The sequence below is a fragment of the Podarcis pityusensis genome (genome assembly GCF_964106645.2).
Source record: "Podarcis pityusensis genome assembly, chromosome: 4".
NCBI lineage: Eukaryota > Metazoa > Chordata > Lepidosauria > Squamata > Lacertidae > Podarcis > Podarcis pityusensis.
The window spans coordinates 3265334-3282526 of record NC_138027.1 but is presented as its reverse complement, the minus strand read 5'-3'; the positions used below and the strand labels follow the sequence as shown (position 1 = coordinate 3282526).

Sequence of the window (17193 nt, the reverse complement as noted above, 5' to 3'; positions counted from 1 at the left end):
GGAATTCAAACAAATAGCCAGCACGTGTAGACACAAAGTCAGAAAAGCTAAAGCACAGAATGAACTCAGGCTTGCTAGAGAGGTTAAAAGCAACAAAAAAGGCTTTTATGGGTATGTCAGTAGCAAAAGGAAGAACAAAGAAACAGTGGGGTCACTCAGAGGAGAAGATGGTGAAATGCAAACAGGGGACACAGAAAGGGCTGAATTCCTCAATGCCTTCTTTGCCTCAGTCTTCTCCGATAAAGAAAACAATGCCCGACCTGAAGAATTTGGAGCAAATGATTCAGCAAAGGAAACACAGCCCAGAATAACTAAGGAGATAGTACAAGAATACTTGGCTAGTTTAGATGTATTCAAGTCTCCAGGGCCAGATGAACTGCATCCAAGAGTATTAAAAGAACTGGCAGATGTGATCTCAGAACCACTGGCAGTCATCTTTGAGAATTCCTGGAGAACGGGCGAAGTCCCGGCAGACTGGAGGAGGGCAAATGTTGTCCCTATTTTCAAAAAGGGGAAAAGAGAGGACCCAAATAATTACCGCCCAGTCAGTCTGACATCAATACCAGGGAAGATTCTGGAGCAGATCATTAAGCAAACAGTCTGTGAGCACCTAGAAAGGAATGCTGTGATCACCAATAGTCAGCATGGATTTCTGAAAAATAAGTCATGTCAGACTAACCTGATCTCATTTTTTGACAGAATTACAAGCCTGGTAGATGAAGGGAACGCAGTGGATGTAGCCTACCTTGATTTCAGCAAGGCATTTGACAAGGTGCCTCATGATATTCTTGTAAAGAAGCTGGTAAAATGTGGTCTTGACTATGCTACCACTCAGTGGATTTGTAACTGGCTGACTGACCGAACCCAAAGGGTGCTCATCAATGGTTCCTCTTCATCCTGGAGAAGAGTGACTAGTGGGGTGCCACAGGGTTCTGTCTTGGGCCCGGTCTTATTCAACATCTTTATCAACGACTTGGATGATGGACTCAAGGGCATCCTGATCAAATTTGCAGATGACACCAAATTGGGAGGGGTGGCTAACACCCCAGAGGACAGGATCACACTTCAAAACGACCTTGACAGATTAGAGAACTGGGCCAAAACAAACAAGATGAATTTTAACAGGGAGAAATGTAAAGTATTGCACTTGGGCAAAAAAAAATGAGAGGCACAAATACAAGATGGGTGACACCTGGCTTGAGAGCAGTACATGTGAAAAGGATCTAGGAGTCTTGGTTGACCACAAACTTGACATGAGCCAACAGTGTGACGTGGCAGCTAAAAAAGCCAATGCAATTCTGGGCTGCATCAATAGGAGTATAGCATCTAGATCAAGGGAAGTAATAGTGCCACTGTATTCTGCTCTGGTCAGACCTCACCTGGAGTACTGTGTCCAGTTCTGGGCACCACAGTTCAAGAAGGACACTGACAAACTGGAACGTGTCCAGAGGAGGGCAACCAAAATGGTCAAAGGCCTGGAAACGATGCCTTATGAGGAACGGCTAAGGGAGCTGGGCATGTTTAGCCTGGAGAAGAGGAGGTTAAGGGGTGATATGATAGCCATGTTCAAATATATAAAAGGATGTCACATAGAGGAGGGAGAAAGGTTGTTTTCTGCTGCTCCAGAGAAGCGGACACGGAGCAATGGATCCAAACTACAAGAAAGAAGATTCCACCTAAACATTAGGAAGAACTTCCTGACAGTAAGAGCTGTTTGACAGTGGAATTTGCTGCCAAGGAGTGTGGTGGAGTCTCCTTCTTTGGAGGTCTTTAAGCAGAGGCTTGACAACCATATGTCAGGAGTGCTCTGATGGTGTTTCCTGCTTGGCAGGGGGTTGGACTCGATGGCCCTTGTGGTCTCTTCCAACTCTATGATTCTATGATTCTATGATTCTATGAATGTCCACATGATTAGATCCTGCCCCATAGGCGGGAAAGAGGGCTCTGCCTACGGTCTCTCCATTTGCAGCAACGTCTGAGAGGTCTGACAGCTCCTTCTGCTCTCTTTTGTTCCTCTGTCTCCCGGGGGGTAGATGGGGAACTACCCTAATTCCGGGGACGATATATCCTACGAAACAGGATCCAGACATGTGTGGGCTTACCCAGGTGTACGCACGGTGTCCACACACCCAGAATAAGCCGCTGAGGTAGGACTCCATTCTGCCTGAAGCAAAAGCCTGCAGTAGCATGAAGTCCGTGGGTTGAGGCTTCCAGTTGGGGGGGGGGGTGGCCGACAACAGTGGCCCAGGCAGTAGTGAGGTCCGGGAAAGTCTGGGAACCCCCTATGTCGGTGATGGTAACTTGGCCAGTGGGTAGGATCTCCAGATCAGAGTTGCATGTGCTGGATCCGATGAAGGTCCCTTCTCCAGTGAAGCTGCGGCAGAGGGGTCCTTTCGTAGGGCCGGTGAGATACAGATACTGGTGTGTCAGGTTTATTTATTTATTTTTTAATAATTTTTATTAAGGTTTTAAACAACAAAGAAAGAGGAAAAAAACATACGCAGTACATATAGCAACAACACACACAAAAAACAACACAAAATTCAACAATAAAGAAACAACAACAAAAAACATAACAATTAAAAACAATATCTCTTTTCTATTTCCATTTTTAAGTTACTTATTTTCTGGACTTCCTCATACCTCCCTCTTTTGTATTCCAGTCCAAATTGATTGTCCAGCAGTTTCTTTTCCACTTTTTTAATCCCAATCTTTAATTTGATAAAATATTAAAATATATAATTTCAACTTCTTTAAACCTAATCCTTGATCTTAATATCATATAACGTTAAAATTTTCCCTCTTAATATCAAATTTCCATTTCTTTAAACATCTTTAATCTTAATCTTTAATCTTAGTCTATCATTAACTTTAACCTGTACAGCTGGAAACCGCTTATTTTCAGTCCAACATCACTCTAACATTCTTTAATTTTGCAGTGTTTCTGAAGATAGTCTTTAAATTTCTTCCAATCTTCCTCCATCAACTCTTCTCCCTGGTCACGGATTCTACCAGTCATTTCCGCCAATTCCATATAGTCCATAAGTTTCATCTGCCATTCCTCCAGCGTGGGAAGTTCTTGTGTCTTCCAATACTTTGCGATGAGTATTCTTGCTGCTGTTGTTGCATACATAAAGAAAGTTCTATCCTTTTTTAGCACCATTTGGCCGACTATGCCCAGGAGGAAGGCCTCTGGTTTCTTAGGGAAGGTATACTTCAATACCTTTTTTAATTCATTATATATCATTTCCCAGAAAGCCTTAATCTTTGGGCACGTCCACCAAAGGTGAAAAAATGTACCTTCAGTTTCTTTACATTTCCAACATTTGTTATCGGGCAAGTGATAGATTTTTGCAAGCTTGACTGGGGTTATGTACCACCTGTATATCATTTTCATAATATTCTCTCTTAAGGCATTACATGCCGTAAATTTCATACCTGTGGTCCATAACTGTTCCCAGTCAGCAAACATAATATTATGACCAACATCCTGTGCCCATTTAATCATAGCCGATTTTACCGTTTCATCCTGAGTATTCCATTTCAGCAGCAAGTTGTACATTCTTGACAAATTCTTAGTTTTGGGTTCTAACAATTCTGTTTCTAATTTGGATCTTTCCACCTGGAAGCCAATTTTCCTGTCCAATTTAAATGCCTCCATTATCTGATAATAATGTAGCCAGTCTCGCACTTTGTTTTTTAATTTTTCAAAACTCTGCAATTTCAGTCTATCTCCGTCTTGTTCCAAAATTTCCCAATATTTCGGCCATTTGACCTCCATATTGACCTTTTTCAAGGCTTTTGCTTCCATTGGTGACAGCCACCTTGGGGTTTTATTTTCTAACAAATCCTTATATCTTAGCCAGACATTAAATAGCGCTTTCCTGACAATGTGGTTTCTAAATGCTTTATGTGCTTTGACCTTATCATACCATAGATATGCATGCCATCCAAATACATTATTGAAACCTTCCAAGTCCAAAATGTCAGTGTTTTCAAGAAGTAGCCATTCTTTCAACCAGCAAAAGGCTGCTGATTCATAGTAAAGTTTAAGGTCTGGCAGGGCAAATCCACCTCTTTCCTTTGCATCTGTTAGTATTTTAAATTTTATTCTAGGCTTCTTGCCCTGCCAGACAAATTTAGAAATATCTTTCTGCCACCTCTTGAAACAATCCATTTTGTCCACGATCTGCAAAGTTTGGAACAAAAACAACATTCTAGGCAATACATTCATTTTTATCGCAGCAATACGGCCCAGCAGTGAAAGCTTCAAATTTGACCAAATTTCTAAATCTTTTTTCACTTCAGACCAGCATTTTTCATAGTTATCTTTAAATAAATTCCCATTTTTTGCTGTCATGTTAATCCCCAAATATTTAACTTTCTTAACCACTGTTAAACCTGTCTCTGGTGTGTCAGGTTTAATGCGGTTAGGTTCCAGGAGGTAACATCTCAGGAACAGAATTGCTCCAAAGTCACTGGCACTGGGACAAGGGGAAGGCTCTGTTGAAGGTGGCTGGCTGCATGTGCTTCCTGGGTAGGGTGCTTCCTTTGCCACCTGGCTGAGGAGTTTGATATAGGAGTTTTGTTCCCAGGATGAGAGAAGGTCTTCTCCTGGGAAGGCGGGGTGCGTGCCAAATTGTCGGGGTGCAGTACCGAATGGGTGGAGTGGGTCACTGGTGTTGAGAAGCCGTCTATCCTTGGCAATGCCACCGCACCTTAGAGGCCCAACATTGTCCCATGTGGGGGAGCGTGAGGGGTGCACAGGGTGGTGCCAGCCTTCTAGGTACTCGGCCCCCTTCCAATCGTGAGTGACCCCAAGGCTCCACAGGCAGCAGAACCGCCTCAGACAGAGTCCCTGGAGTTGAGGCTTCCGGGGTTCCGGGGTCATAAGGAGGCACTGGAACCCGAAGATCAAGTTCTCGGAGGGGTGGTTCACATGTGAGGCCCCTCCTACCTCGATCTCGGTCCAATTTGGGCTCCGCAAGACTTCCCCGTTGCTGTAAAGAAGGTAGGTCCCATTATAACACTTCAGCCGGTAGAAGGAGTGATCGAGGGTGAGGGCAGCTGACCCGATGCGTTGCAGGTCCCTATCTCGGCTAAACAGTTCCCAGTATTCGTTATCAGTGAATCGGGGTACAAGCGAATGGCGCAACAGGGTCCGAGATTCTGGAAGGCAGAAATCAAAGTCCCCCATTCGGTCGGGATTGGACTTTCCTCCGGTCTCGACCCTGTGGTAATCCAAGAAGTGATAGTCCGTTTGTAGTCCTGTACAATGGTCCGGTGAGAAAGGCGAGATCCCAGTCAGGGCGATGAGGATAAGGAAGGTGAGGATCAAGTTCATGATCGGTTTCGAGTTCACAGTCCACAGTCACGGGAGGCTGGAAGGGGAAGGAGGTCGGCTGTCAAACTAGTTGTCAAGACTCGCTGTCAAGGAAGCGGAGAAGGAGGTAATCTATAGAGCTGTCTAAGCGAGCTGTCAAACGAACTGTCAAATGAACTGTCAAGCAAGCGGCAGTCTATGGAGCTGTCAAAACGAGCTGTCAAACGAGCTGTCAAATGAACTGTCAAGCAAGCGGCAGTCTATGGAGCTGTCAAAGCGAGCTGTCAAATGAGCTGTCAAACCCGTTTAAAGCGTAATTTGATGGCGTTGGTGTCTGGGATGATCTCGGAAGTCCAGTTGGGTGATGTGGCGTCCGGTCCGGTCTGTTGAGCCCGACTCTGGCCCCGATCTGGTCCGGTCTGTTCCTCGTCGTCGTCGACGTAGGAGGTCGGCGAGGGAGGTGGGGTTTCGAAGGTATAATCCTCTCCGAGGCTCTCTAGCGTCTCCTGGGGTGGTGGCGATGTCTTGCACCTCGTGTGGTGTAGCCACCCGTTTTTCTCTCCTACTTTCACAGCGGTTGGTGAGGTCAGAAGCACTTGGTAGGGGCCTTCCCAAGCAGGCTGGAGGGGTAGTTTCTGGTAAACCTTGACCAGGATCCAGTCACCTGGATGGAAAGAGTGGGCTTGGACATCGATGGGCAGGTTCTGTCCTTCGATAGCTGCGTATTGGTGGAGGCGCTGGAGCTGTGTCTGGAGCTGAATAATATAGTTAGTGAGTTCTGCTTCCCCCACCTCGAGTTCTGAGAGGGGAAATTAGGTGTTGTAAACAGGAGGAGGTCTCCCGAATAGGAGTTCAAACGGGGAAAGCTTCAAAGGTCCGGTTGGGGCACTGCGTATGTTATGGAGGACCAGTGGGAGCGCATTTACCCATTTCAGCCCTGTGAGCCTGCAAAGTTTTCCCAGTTGTATTTTTATCTCCTGGTTCATACGTTCTACTTGGCCAGAAGATTGTGGATGGTATGGAGTATGGAGATCCCACTTTATTTGGAGAGCCTTGGCCACGAATTGCACTACGTCAGCGGTGAAGTGAGTTCCCCTGTCGCTGTCCAAGCGGCGGGGCACTCCAAATCGGGGAATAATGTCCTGTAGGAGGGCCCTAGCAACTACTGTGGCGCTGGCTTTCCGACAGGGGAACCCTTCCACCCAAGAAGAGAATTGGTCTAATATGATTAGGGCATGCTTAAAGCCCTGACATTGGGGCAGATCGATAAAGTCCAATTGTAAGCTTTCAAAGGGGACAAAGGCCCATGGTCTAGCCCCTGGTGGTTTCCTGGGCTCACGCTTGGGGTTGAAGTTATTACAGATGATGCAGTTCTTTGAGGCTGCTGTAGCCGCGGCTGCTATCCCTGGAGCGTACCAAGACCTCTTAACATGCTCTATTAACCTCTCCTTTCCCCAGTGTGTTTGTTGGTGGAGGATCCTCACCAATTTTGGAGTCCAGGCTTTTGGAAGGACGGTTCTGCCATCGGGGAGGATCCACATACCATTTTGCTCAGTAGCGCCTATAGATTCCCACATGGCTCTCTCCTCCCCTAAGGCCGATTTGTATATTTGTGTAGGGTCTATGTCGGCAGGAAACTGTAAGGCTTGGAATTCGGATTCATTGTTTGGGGGGCGAAGCGCAACCGTCTGGGCTGCTTTATCAGCCCGTCTGTTACCCCTTGAGACTGGGTCCCTTCCTTTGGTGTGCGCCTTACAGTGGATGACGGCTATTGCGGTGGGTAAGTGGATGGCCGTTAGCAGTCTCTCCACCAGGGCGTGTGTACTAGCCCGAAGCAGTATTTGCTGTCCATATAAATGGTGGTCCTTTTTCCTTCGCTAATTTCACAAGCGCGTATGAGTGCAATTAATTCCGCGGCTTGGGCGCTATACTGTGGGTTAATTGGGTTGGACTCTAAGACTTCAAAGTCAGAGACAACGGCATACCCGGTCTTTCTTTCCCCATCGATGACTTTAGAGCTGCCGTCAGTGTAAAGTATTAGGTCCGGGTTTTCTAAGGGGAGGTGATCTAAATCCTCTCGGGGTTTCTCAGCTTGGCGGACTATTGTGGCGCAGTCATGTTGTGGGGTGCCATCGTCAGGAAGGGGTAACAAGGTAGCTGGGTTGAGGGAATTCACCCGTTTAATGGTGACGTTGGATGGAGTTAGCAGAAGGGCCTCGTATCGGTTTAAGCGGGAATTGGAGAAGTGGTGACAGCCTCTCAGGGTTAGGAGGGTGGAGACAGAGTGGGGAACATGGATGGTGATTTCATGTCCCAATACTGTTTCCTGGGCCTTTTCGAGGAGGATCGCAGCGGCGGCAATAGCCCTTAGGCAACTTACTGCTCCCTTTGCGGTATTGTCTAGCTGTAAGCTGTAATAGGCTACTGGCCTTTCTTGATCTCGGAAGGGTTGAGTTAGAACGCCTGAGGCTACCCCCATTTGTTCGTGGATGAACAAATTAAAGGGAATCCGGTAGTCTGGCAGGCCCAAGGCGGGGGCAGATCTGTTACCCCTTGAGGCTGGGTCCCTTCCTTTGGTGTGCGCCTTACAGTGGATGACAGCTATTGTGGTGGGTAAGTGGATGGCCATTAGCAGTCTCTCCACCAGGGCGGCATGTGAAATTTGGGAGCCGGTGGCAGTTGAGAAGCCCCTTTGGAGCCATATTTGGCCGGTCGTGTGTACTAGCCCGAAGCAGTATTTGCTGTCCGTATAAATGGTGGTCCTTTTTCCTTCGCTAATTTCACAAGCGTGTATGAGTGCAATTAATTCCGCGGCTTGGGCGCTATACTGTGGGTTGAGTTAGAACGCCTGAGGCTACCCCCATTTGTTCGTGGATGAACTGTTGGGATACTGCCAGGGAGACAAAGTCCATCATGGCCCCAAGCCGTCTGCCGGACGATCCATCGATCTCCCGTAGGCACGCAGTATCAGCAATTAGCGACATGAGTTTCTAGAAAATATCTTGCCACATTCCAGAGCTCATGCACACTCTATCGGCAGATAATGCACAGCCAAAGTCGTACTCAGGAGAGCATTATTTACAAGTTTTATTCAGCGTTGATCAGAACAAAGAAAAATATGACTGCCTGGTTCAGTGTCTACGACACAGAGAGAAAACGAAAGCAACAGAAAACATAAACATCCTGTGAACAGGAAATACGCAGACTCTGTGACTCACAGCCTGCTCCCTTTTAAGGTGGAACAGAAATATCCTAACATTCTCCCCCTTTCTGTGTAACCTGTAGTACCTGTGGTTCAACCCAATTGCAACCTTTGTACGTAAACCTTAAGTTGTTCTCTGTTAACAACCTTAGACAACAGATCAGCAGGAATTTCATTTCCTGGCATGTAGGACACCTGAATGAGTCCTTTCTGAATACACTCCCTTGCACGATGTAGCTTAATCTGCAAGTACTTGGTTCTTTGCTTGCAACTCTCCGAGTTCAGCAAAGCCAAACAGGATCTATTGTCTTGATACACTTGTACAGGACATTTCACAGAAACTCCGATGTCCTTAAACAGTTGCATCGACCATTCACAATCCATGAGTGAAAATGACAGAGCATTGAGTTCCACTTCACAGGAACTTAGGCTCACTGTCGTCTGCTTCTTGCACAGCCAGTCAAACAGAGAGTGGTTGTACATGTAGCATACTCCAGAAGTGCTTGTACCGTCCGTGGTGTCACTTCCAAAACTAGCATCTGCAAAGATTTCAAGACCTCCAGTCTTCTGACTGGTGAACCTCAGCCTGTAGTGCATAGTCCCTTTCAGATAGCGGGCTATGCGCTTCAGAGCTTTCCAATCCTGAACAGTAGGATTATTGGCATGTCTGCTAAGCAGGTTACAGCTTACAGCTATGTCAGGTCTTGAACATCTAGCAATGAAATTCAACTTGCCTAGAATGCATCTGTACAGCGTTGTGTCAGAAAACGCTTCAGCAGTACTGTCTACCTGGTAACCTGTCACCATCGGTGTGTCTGCTGGGTTTGCATCAACCAAATTCAACCTGGTTAATACATCAGCAATTTTCTGTGTTTGGTGTAGCAGAAAATTACCTGCTTGGTCCCTCTCCACCTGCAGAGAAAGATAGTTGGATACCTCACCAAGATCCTTCATGTCAAAGTGCTCCTTCAGCTGAGCTAGGGTGCTTTGGTACAAAGCCTGATTCTTCCAAAACATCAGAAGATCATCAACAAAACATAAACAATACAGTTTGTTTTGCCCCTCCTCCTTGACAAACACACATGGATCAGCTTTGCCCTGGTGAAAACCTAGAGAAAGCAATGTCTCAGTGAGCTTTGTGTTCCAACACCTGGCACTCTGCTTGAGACCATATAAGGATTTCCGCAGCTTACAGACCATTCCCTTCTGTATCTGCATTCCATCAGGTGGAAGCATAAACAGCTCCTCCCCCAAAATCCCGTACAAAAAAGCTGTATTAATGTCATGATGGGAAACATGCAGTTTCTCCTCTGCAGCTATCTTGAGCATCAGCCGAATGCTCTCATATTTGACGGTGGGTGAGTAGGTCTCGTGGTAATCCTGTCCTGGTACCTGTGAAAACCCTCTGGCAACCAATCTGGCTTTGTGTCTAACTACCTTGCCATTCTGGTCTGTCTTGGCCTTGAAGACCCATTTGCTGCCAACCAGTCTCATTCCTGGGACTACCGGTACCAACTCCCAAGTTTGGTTCCTGTTCAAGGAATCAACTTCAGCCTTCATGGCATTAAACCAAGGCTCAGCATCTTTAGAGGTTAACTCCTGAACCTCTTTGAAGCTTGAAGGTTCCCATACCTTCTCTGAGCTACTAAGAACAGCAGTTGCTGTCTTAGCAAACTCATCAGCAAATCTCTTTGGAGGTCTGCCCTTTGTGGCTCTTTCAGATCTGCGTACTAGACGCAAGTCTTCTGGACTCATCTCCTCCTTCTTAGGAGAAAAGGGACCAATGGTGAACAGTGGTTCTTCCAGTTCATTGTCAGACGCATCAGATGGTCTGACTGAGGCCTTTGCGCTCTTGTAGTCTGCTGTGTCATCACTGTCACTGACACCAGCAGCAGCGCCGCCCACTGAACTGGAATCCGAACTCTGATCATCATCGTCATCATCATCCTCAGCAGCTTCCTCAGCTTTAGCTGCTTCTTTGACATCACCTTCATCCTCCTCTGGGTAACTCTGGAAAATTCCCATATTTTCTTATCTCTGGCTTGACTTGTTTTTGAGAAAGCCATTCTTTCAACCAGTATGTTTTTGTTGTGAAACACCGTGAAATCCTCAGATAGGCACATAAATTTTTTAAATGATGATAAGGATATTGTCAAGCTGGAACATGTGCAGATGAAGGCGATCAAGATGGTGTTATTATATTTATTTCATTTCTATAGTGCCCTATAGCAGGGGTGCCAACTTGAATAAAATATAGAAGGGGTTTAGCAAGCCCCACCTCGGTTAAACAGTCACAGGATGCGGTTCATGCATGCCATTTGAATGGCTGTTCCTATGAACTGGGGGGTGGCCCCCTCAAATATCTTATTGGGGGGCAAAGACCCCTCAGACTCTAAGAGTTGGCTCCCATTCCCTACACTCACAGGTCTCAGGACGGTTAAAACATAAAATCACACAATGAAAACACAAAACACACATCACAAACCTGTAACTCCCACCTCCCCACCACATTTTAAAAGGGCATTAGATGTCAATCAGCCAAAGACCTGTTTAAAGTGGTGTGTTTTTTCTAGCGCTGAAAACTGTATTATGAAGGGTTTTCCACTCTTCGTATGAATTCTTTGATGGGAACTGAGATTGGAGCTCACACTAAAACGCTTTCCACATTCCACACACTGATAGGGTTTCTCCCCTGTATGAATTCTGTGATGGGAAGTGAGAGAGGAGCTCACACTAAAACGCTTTCCACATTCCACACACTGATAGGGTTTTTCCCCTGTATGAATTCTTTGATGGGAAGAAAGATGTGAGCTCTTCCTGAAGCTTTTTCCACATTCCACACACTGATAGGGTTTCTCTCCTGTATGAATTCTTTGATGGGAAGTGAGATCAGAGCTCGTACTGAAGTTCTTTCCACATTCCACACACTGATAGGGTTTCTCCCCTGTATGATTTCTTTGATGGAAAGTGAGACCGGCACTCTGACTGAAGCTCTTTCCACATTCCACACACTGATAGGGTGTCTCCCCTGTATGAATTCTCTGATGGGAAGTGAGATTGGAGTTATTATTGAAGCTCTTTCCACATTCCACACATTGATAGGGTTTCTCCCCTGTATGAATTCTTTGATGGGAAGTGAGACTGGAGCTCTGACTGAAGCTCTTCCCACATTCCCCACACTGATAGGGTTTCTCCCCTGTATGAATTCTTTGATGGATAGTGAGATTGGAGCTCTGACTGAAGCTCTTTCCACATTCACCACACTGATAGGGTTTCTCCCCTCTATGAATTCTTTGATGGATAGTGAGATCGGAGCTGTGAGTGAAGCTCTTTCCACATTCCACACACTGATAGGGGTTGCCCCCTGTATGAATACTTTGATGGAAAGTGAGACCAGCACTCTGACTGAAGCTCTTTCCACATTCCACACACTGATAGGGGTTCTCCCCTGTATGAATTCTCTGATGGGAAGTGAGATTGGAGTTACCATTAAAGCTCTTTCCACATACTACGCACTGATAGGGTTTCTTGCCTGTATGAATTCTTTGATGAGAAGTGAGAGAGGAGCTCTGACTAAAGCTCTTTCCACATTCCACACACTGATAGGGTTTCTCCCCTGTATGAATTCTCTGATGGGAAGTGAGACTGCAGCTATTAGTGAAGCTCTTTCCACATACTACGCACTGATAGGGTTTCTCCCCTGTATGAATTCTTTGATGGGAAGAGAGATTGGCTCTCTGACTGAAGCCTTTTCCACATTCCACACACTGATAGGGTTTCTCCCCTGTATGAATTCTTTGATGGGAAGTGAGATGGGCTGTCTGCCCGAAGCTCTTTCCACATTCCAAGCACTGATAGGGCTTCTCCCCTGTATGAATTCTTTGATGGGAAGTGAGATTGCTGCTGTCACTGAAGGTCTTTCCACAATCCACACACTGATAGGGCTTCTCCCCTGTATGAATTCTCTGATGGGAAGTGAGAGAGGAGCTCTTCCTGAAGCTCTTTCCACATTCTATGCACTGATAGGGTTTCTTCCTAATGAGATTTCCTTGATGGGAAGTGGAATTGGAACTTTTTCTACTTTCAAGATATTTATTCAGCTTCTCCATTGTGGGGATTTTGTCATGGTCACCCTTGTCCTTGACTTCCAGTCCATCACTATCTGCAATGAAGAGTAATGGATTAGCGCCTCAGGGACAAATTAAGGAAGAAGACTTGTTAACACTGGTAATATAGGAATAACACAAGTGGGTTAGATGGATGGTTTTCTGAAGGGTTGGGTGCATTAATTAACGGGGATCAACCGACATCCTTAGGGGAACCTGTGATTCGATAAGCTACTCCAACTTCCCTAACAACTCTGAAGTTTACACTTAAAATGGCCTGGGGAGTTCAGAAGCTGCAATATTGTAATCCCAGGTGTCTTAAGGGGGCGCTGTTGAGTTCTCTGAAAATATATGATGTTCATCACAGAGAGCTGTTTTGAATTTAAAAACAGATATTATGTTTCCAAAGGGATCCTTACCAAGAGTGGCCACGATCCCATGATTCTCCTCCATGACATCTTTATGCAGAGCTCTCTGGTCAGGATCCAGCAACTCCCACTCCTCATCTGTGAAACAAACAGCAACATCTTCAAAGCAGACTGGACCCTAAAAAAAAAAGGGAAATGTCGTCCTATGAGACAGCAATATTGTTCACCACCACGTCTTGATCTACGACTTTGTTCTGCTCCTTGACCTCTGTCCCCACAAGGCAGCTTCCCCTGACCTGATCTGGATCCACAGCCACTGCTTCCATTCTGTCCCCTTGACAAGATGGATGAAGAGGTCTAGCCAGTATCACTGTGGCCCCTGCAAGAGGAAAAAGGTAAGGGGGAGGCCCAGAGTGCCTTCTTGTCTCACAGGTAAATCAGTGAATCTAAACTACAGAGAGGCCTTTGAGAAAGTCTCACCTGCTGAGTGCATTTGGATATTTGGGTGCATTTCAGATGTTAGTTTTGAAAAATATATCTCCCCTCCTCTGGGCTATTGGTCCCACTATCTCTCCCAACAAAAGATGAAAAGAACCCACAGATGAGTTGGAAAACCAACAGAATGAGACTAAACGGAGAAAAAACTCCATCCTCCTTACCCAGCTGCCTCTCTCTGGTGTCCAACAGGGGCCTCTCTGCTGCAGAAGATACCTGGCACATTTCTGCAAAGAGATCCTTTCCCTGAAAAATAAACAAGGATTCAAAAGAGAGAATGGGGAGAAGAATTAAAAAATGAATGTCAGGGCCAACAGCTTCAAGGGTGACAGATCTCATTCCATGGATGCCTTCCCAGGAAAAAAAATGAGCCATCAGTAGAGCATGATGGGATGTTCTCTGTCCTGTTTGGAGCCCCTTGGGAGTATCCAGAGGAAAGTCTCTCTCACCTGCTTTCTGTCTTCTGCCTGACTCAGGAGGAAACCTTCTGCCAGGGCCACCGCCTGGGAACTGGTCTCCGCTCCACACTCCCTCACCCAGCTCTCCATCTCTGGTGGAAGGACAGCCAGGAACTGCTCCAAGATCACCAGGTCCAGCATCTCAGCTTTTGTGTGTTTTTCCGGCTTCAGCCACTGATGGCAAAGGTGGTAGAGTCGGCTGCAAACCTCTCGGGGTCCTTTCGCCTCCTGGCAGCAGAACTGCCTCAACTGCTGGCTCTGCACCTCTGAGAGGAGGGTGTCCTCCTCAACCAGGATCTTCTGGGTTTCCCAGAACCCCCCACTGCTCCCAGTCTGGATGGCATGGCCTCTTCCTGTTCCAGGGCCAGCTGAGTCTCGTTCATCCATCTGTGCTCTCAGGAAGCCTCTGAGAGATCGGAAGGAACCCTTTGGTCTTCTGCCAAGTTCTGTCTGTCTTAAGGAGAGGCGCTAGCAAATCCTACGAAGGAAACACATTATTCCGTTATAAAAGTTGTCTAATATCAGGAGAAGAAAATGTTCCGTGAGGAAGCATGGATGAGTCTCACAGATTCATTCACGTTCACAGACATATCCCTGAAGGCAGGCTTAGGTTACATAACAACTAGAACTTTTCCATATAGAAGTTAGTCCCAAATGACTGCCACTAAGGAGTCACTTCTCCAAACACACAGCAACATACAAAATGGAGAACTCACACTGATCAGAACATGGAGGCCGTGTGCTCCTCCATGCTAGTACAACAGACTGCACCCTCTTCAAGTCACATGTAGTGGAAGTCTGTCCCAGCTCAGGCGGAAACAGGAAGTCTTCTCCTGAGTGGTAGAAAACATCCCCTAATGTGTCCACTGTAGGAATGTTCTACTTGACTGCAGTTTCACATCCCACAAAATCCCACAAAATCAATAAAGCAGAAATAAAACAAGCTAAAGAAAGACAAATATAGTCTATAGTCAAAGCAACATAACTGAAAACAAATATTCTCTTAAAGATATAAAAATAAAACATTACAAAGGAGGTGAACTACAGAATAGATATTTAACACAGTAGAGCTGGGTGAGTCTTGGCCTCACCCCTAGGCCAGGTGAAAAGGGCGTTTCTAAAAAGGAGAAGAGGGGGAGGAGGAGGAAGAAGAGGAGGAGAAGGAAGAAGAAGCAGACTCTAGCTCTTCTAGAAGAAAGATTGCAATGCAAAATGTGGAGGCAAGGGATTTCTGGGAGATGAATCCACCTGGTTTCTCCTGCCTTCCAGTCAATGCATGAAGTCAGAACTGAATGACAAGGGAGTCATTTGTATCTTGTGAAAAATGGATGTTTGGCTTTAGTGGGGGTCCTCACCTGGAGTTGCTCTCAGGAGTTGCTCTCCCCCCACCCCCACTCCCCTGCTTCCGTCTCCTTTTCTTGCACTTGGACTCTCTGCCATTCTCAAGGCAGACTCCTGGGGTGGGGTCCCTTTTTCATTGCTCAGAGGGCCAGGTATGGGCAGGGCCAAAAACATCTCCTTTGAAAATTAGGAGGGTAATTTAGTATTATTATTCAGTTAGATAGCTTAACACACACACAGCCATTGATGCCAAGGTCCCTGGAGGCTCAGTGAGTAGCAGCGCCCATTTCCAGCAACAATTCCTTTGGGACAGAGAGGATGTGGTCCTGGGATGCCATGCTTTGGGTGCAAGGGGATTGCTGCAGTGGCCTCCGTGGGGAGCTGCCCTTGGAGATACTGGGAAACTGGTCTCCAATGCAGCAGCCAGACTATGGGCTGGGATCCCTCTCTTTATTCCTGGCCTCTCTTTCCCACCTTTTTTTGGGGGGGGGGGGGGCTAGTCCACCTCCTTGTCCAGCTTTGGAAAACCATTTGCACATGTTTCCTCTATTGTGCAATGACGCTGAGTGATGTCACACAGAGTTATAGTCCCAGGGACTCCTTTGTTTAAAGAAGGGAGATTTTTTCTGAAAGGGGGGGAGGGCTAAATGAGTTTGGGATGCTCTGATCTGCAGGAAGGAGAGCGTTGCAGACCTGGCCCCTCCCTGGCGGGACCCTCTCCTCCCTGACTTGGGGTCCCCCCCCCACATGAGCAGATCAGGCCCCCCAGGCCCCCTCCCCTGCTGCAGCCCTGGGACCCCCACCAGATCCCAGAGAGAGAGGAGACTCACCAGATCCCAGGAGGGGGCAGCGATGCAACCCTTGCAGCAGAGACACAAAGCAACACCCCCCCCCTTTCTTGCAGGAAAGGACTGGGGAGGGAGGGGCCTTGGCTCGGGAGGACCTGCCCCCCCCGCTTCCTGTCCTCTCTAGGAAGGCAGCTCGGTTCCCTTTAACCCTTGCAAGGCCAGTCCGCTCAGCTCAGCCCCCCCTTACATTGCACACTCACTTAGCCAGGGCAGAACTCTGATTTCTATTAATTTCTGTTATTTTTAATGGCTTTAAGGGGTCAGCTGCCCCCTAGCTATGCCTATGGTAAGGGATGCTTTTTTGGGGGGGTGGGGGTGGATTTTGGCTCTTGGCTGGGCTCTGTGTTCAATAGTGGGTAGACGATGCAGCAGTTTCTCCAAAGCAGCTCTTTATTTGTGAGCTGGAACAGAACTGAACATCAAACTGCTCAGCCGGCCGGTTTTTATAGGCTTTCAACATTCAAGCAACAACAACCCAGGGTTTCCCGCCTAAAGTAACTGATGTGGACCTGAGTGAAAACTATATACAGTGGTACTTCAATACATAACACTCTGAGCATCTCCTTCCGTTGGCCGGAACCCAGAGAAAGAGTTTGCAGGGAAAAGGGCTTTGCAGGAGGCAAGGAAGCTCCTCCTAGAATTCAGGAGTGGAGAGATAGGAGGGGATCCCAGGGTCATCTAGTCCAACCCCCAGCAATGCAGGAATCTCAGCTAAAGCGTCCATGGCAGATGGCCGTCCGATCTCTGCTCAGAAACCTCCAAGGAAGGAGAGTCCACCACCTCCCAAGGGAGACCTTTCCCTGCCAAACTGCTCTTTGATGCCCCTCAAGGCAGCCGGTCCTGAGTTCCAGCACTGCTGAAACAATCGCCCTGGCTGCCGAGGAGGAACCAAGCGAAGTTCAAAATAAATAAATCCTATTCTCATCATGAATAACTAAAACTTTCTTAAGCATGTTGCTATGCAAACATTCAATAGTATGCCATTTCCCCTTCCAGAAATGCTGAATTTCTAACTCAATGGACTAAAAATGGATGGTTGTTATGCTTAGAGA

At 46.8% G+C, this 17193-nt stretch overlaps 2 protein-coding genes across 2 annotated transcripts in view; both read right to left on the bottom strand.

Moving 5' to 3' along the window:
• Window positions 1-17193, bottom strand: part of LOC308475129 (uncharacterized protein) — a 61376-nt gene that overhangs the window by 12127 nt on the left and 32056 nt on the right. The window lies entirely within an intron of this gene.
• Window positions 11057-13934, bottom strand: LOC308475143 (uncharacterized protein). The gene is made up of 4 exons (XM_081002096.1): window positions 13659-13934; window positions 13296-13378; window positions 13051-13177; window positions 11057-12687 (listed from the first exon to the last, which is right to left on the bottom strand). The coding sequence occupies exons 1-4, from the start codon at window positions 13867-13869 to the stop codon at window positions 11060-11062; spliced, it is 2049 nt and encodes a 682-aa protein (XP_080858222.1). The 5' UTR covers window positions 13870-13934; the 3' UTR covers window positions 11057-11059.

Bases quoted from the DNA above. Each gene is read 5' to 3' on its own strand.
- LOC308475143 (XM_081002096.1), bottom strand. From the start codon at position 13,869: ATGGCTCATTTTTTTTCCTGGGAAGGCATCCATGGAATGAGATCTGTC. The intron at 13,379-13,658 runs GTAAGGAGGATG...TTCCTCTTGCAG, and splicing joins CACCAGAGAGAGGCAGCTGG to GGGCCACAGTGATACTGGCT. The intron at 12,688-13,050 runs GTAAGGATCCCT...TCTTCATTGCAG, and splicing joins TGGGATCGTGGCCACTCTTG to ATAGTGATGGACTGGAAGTC.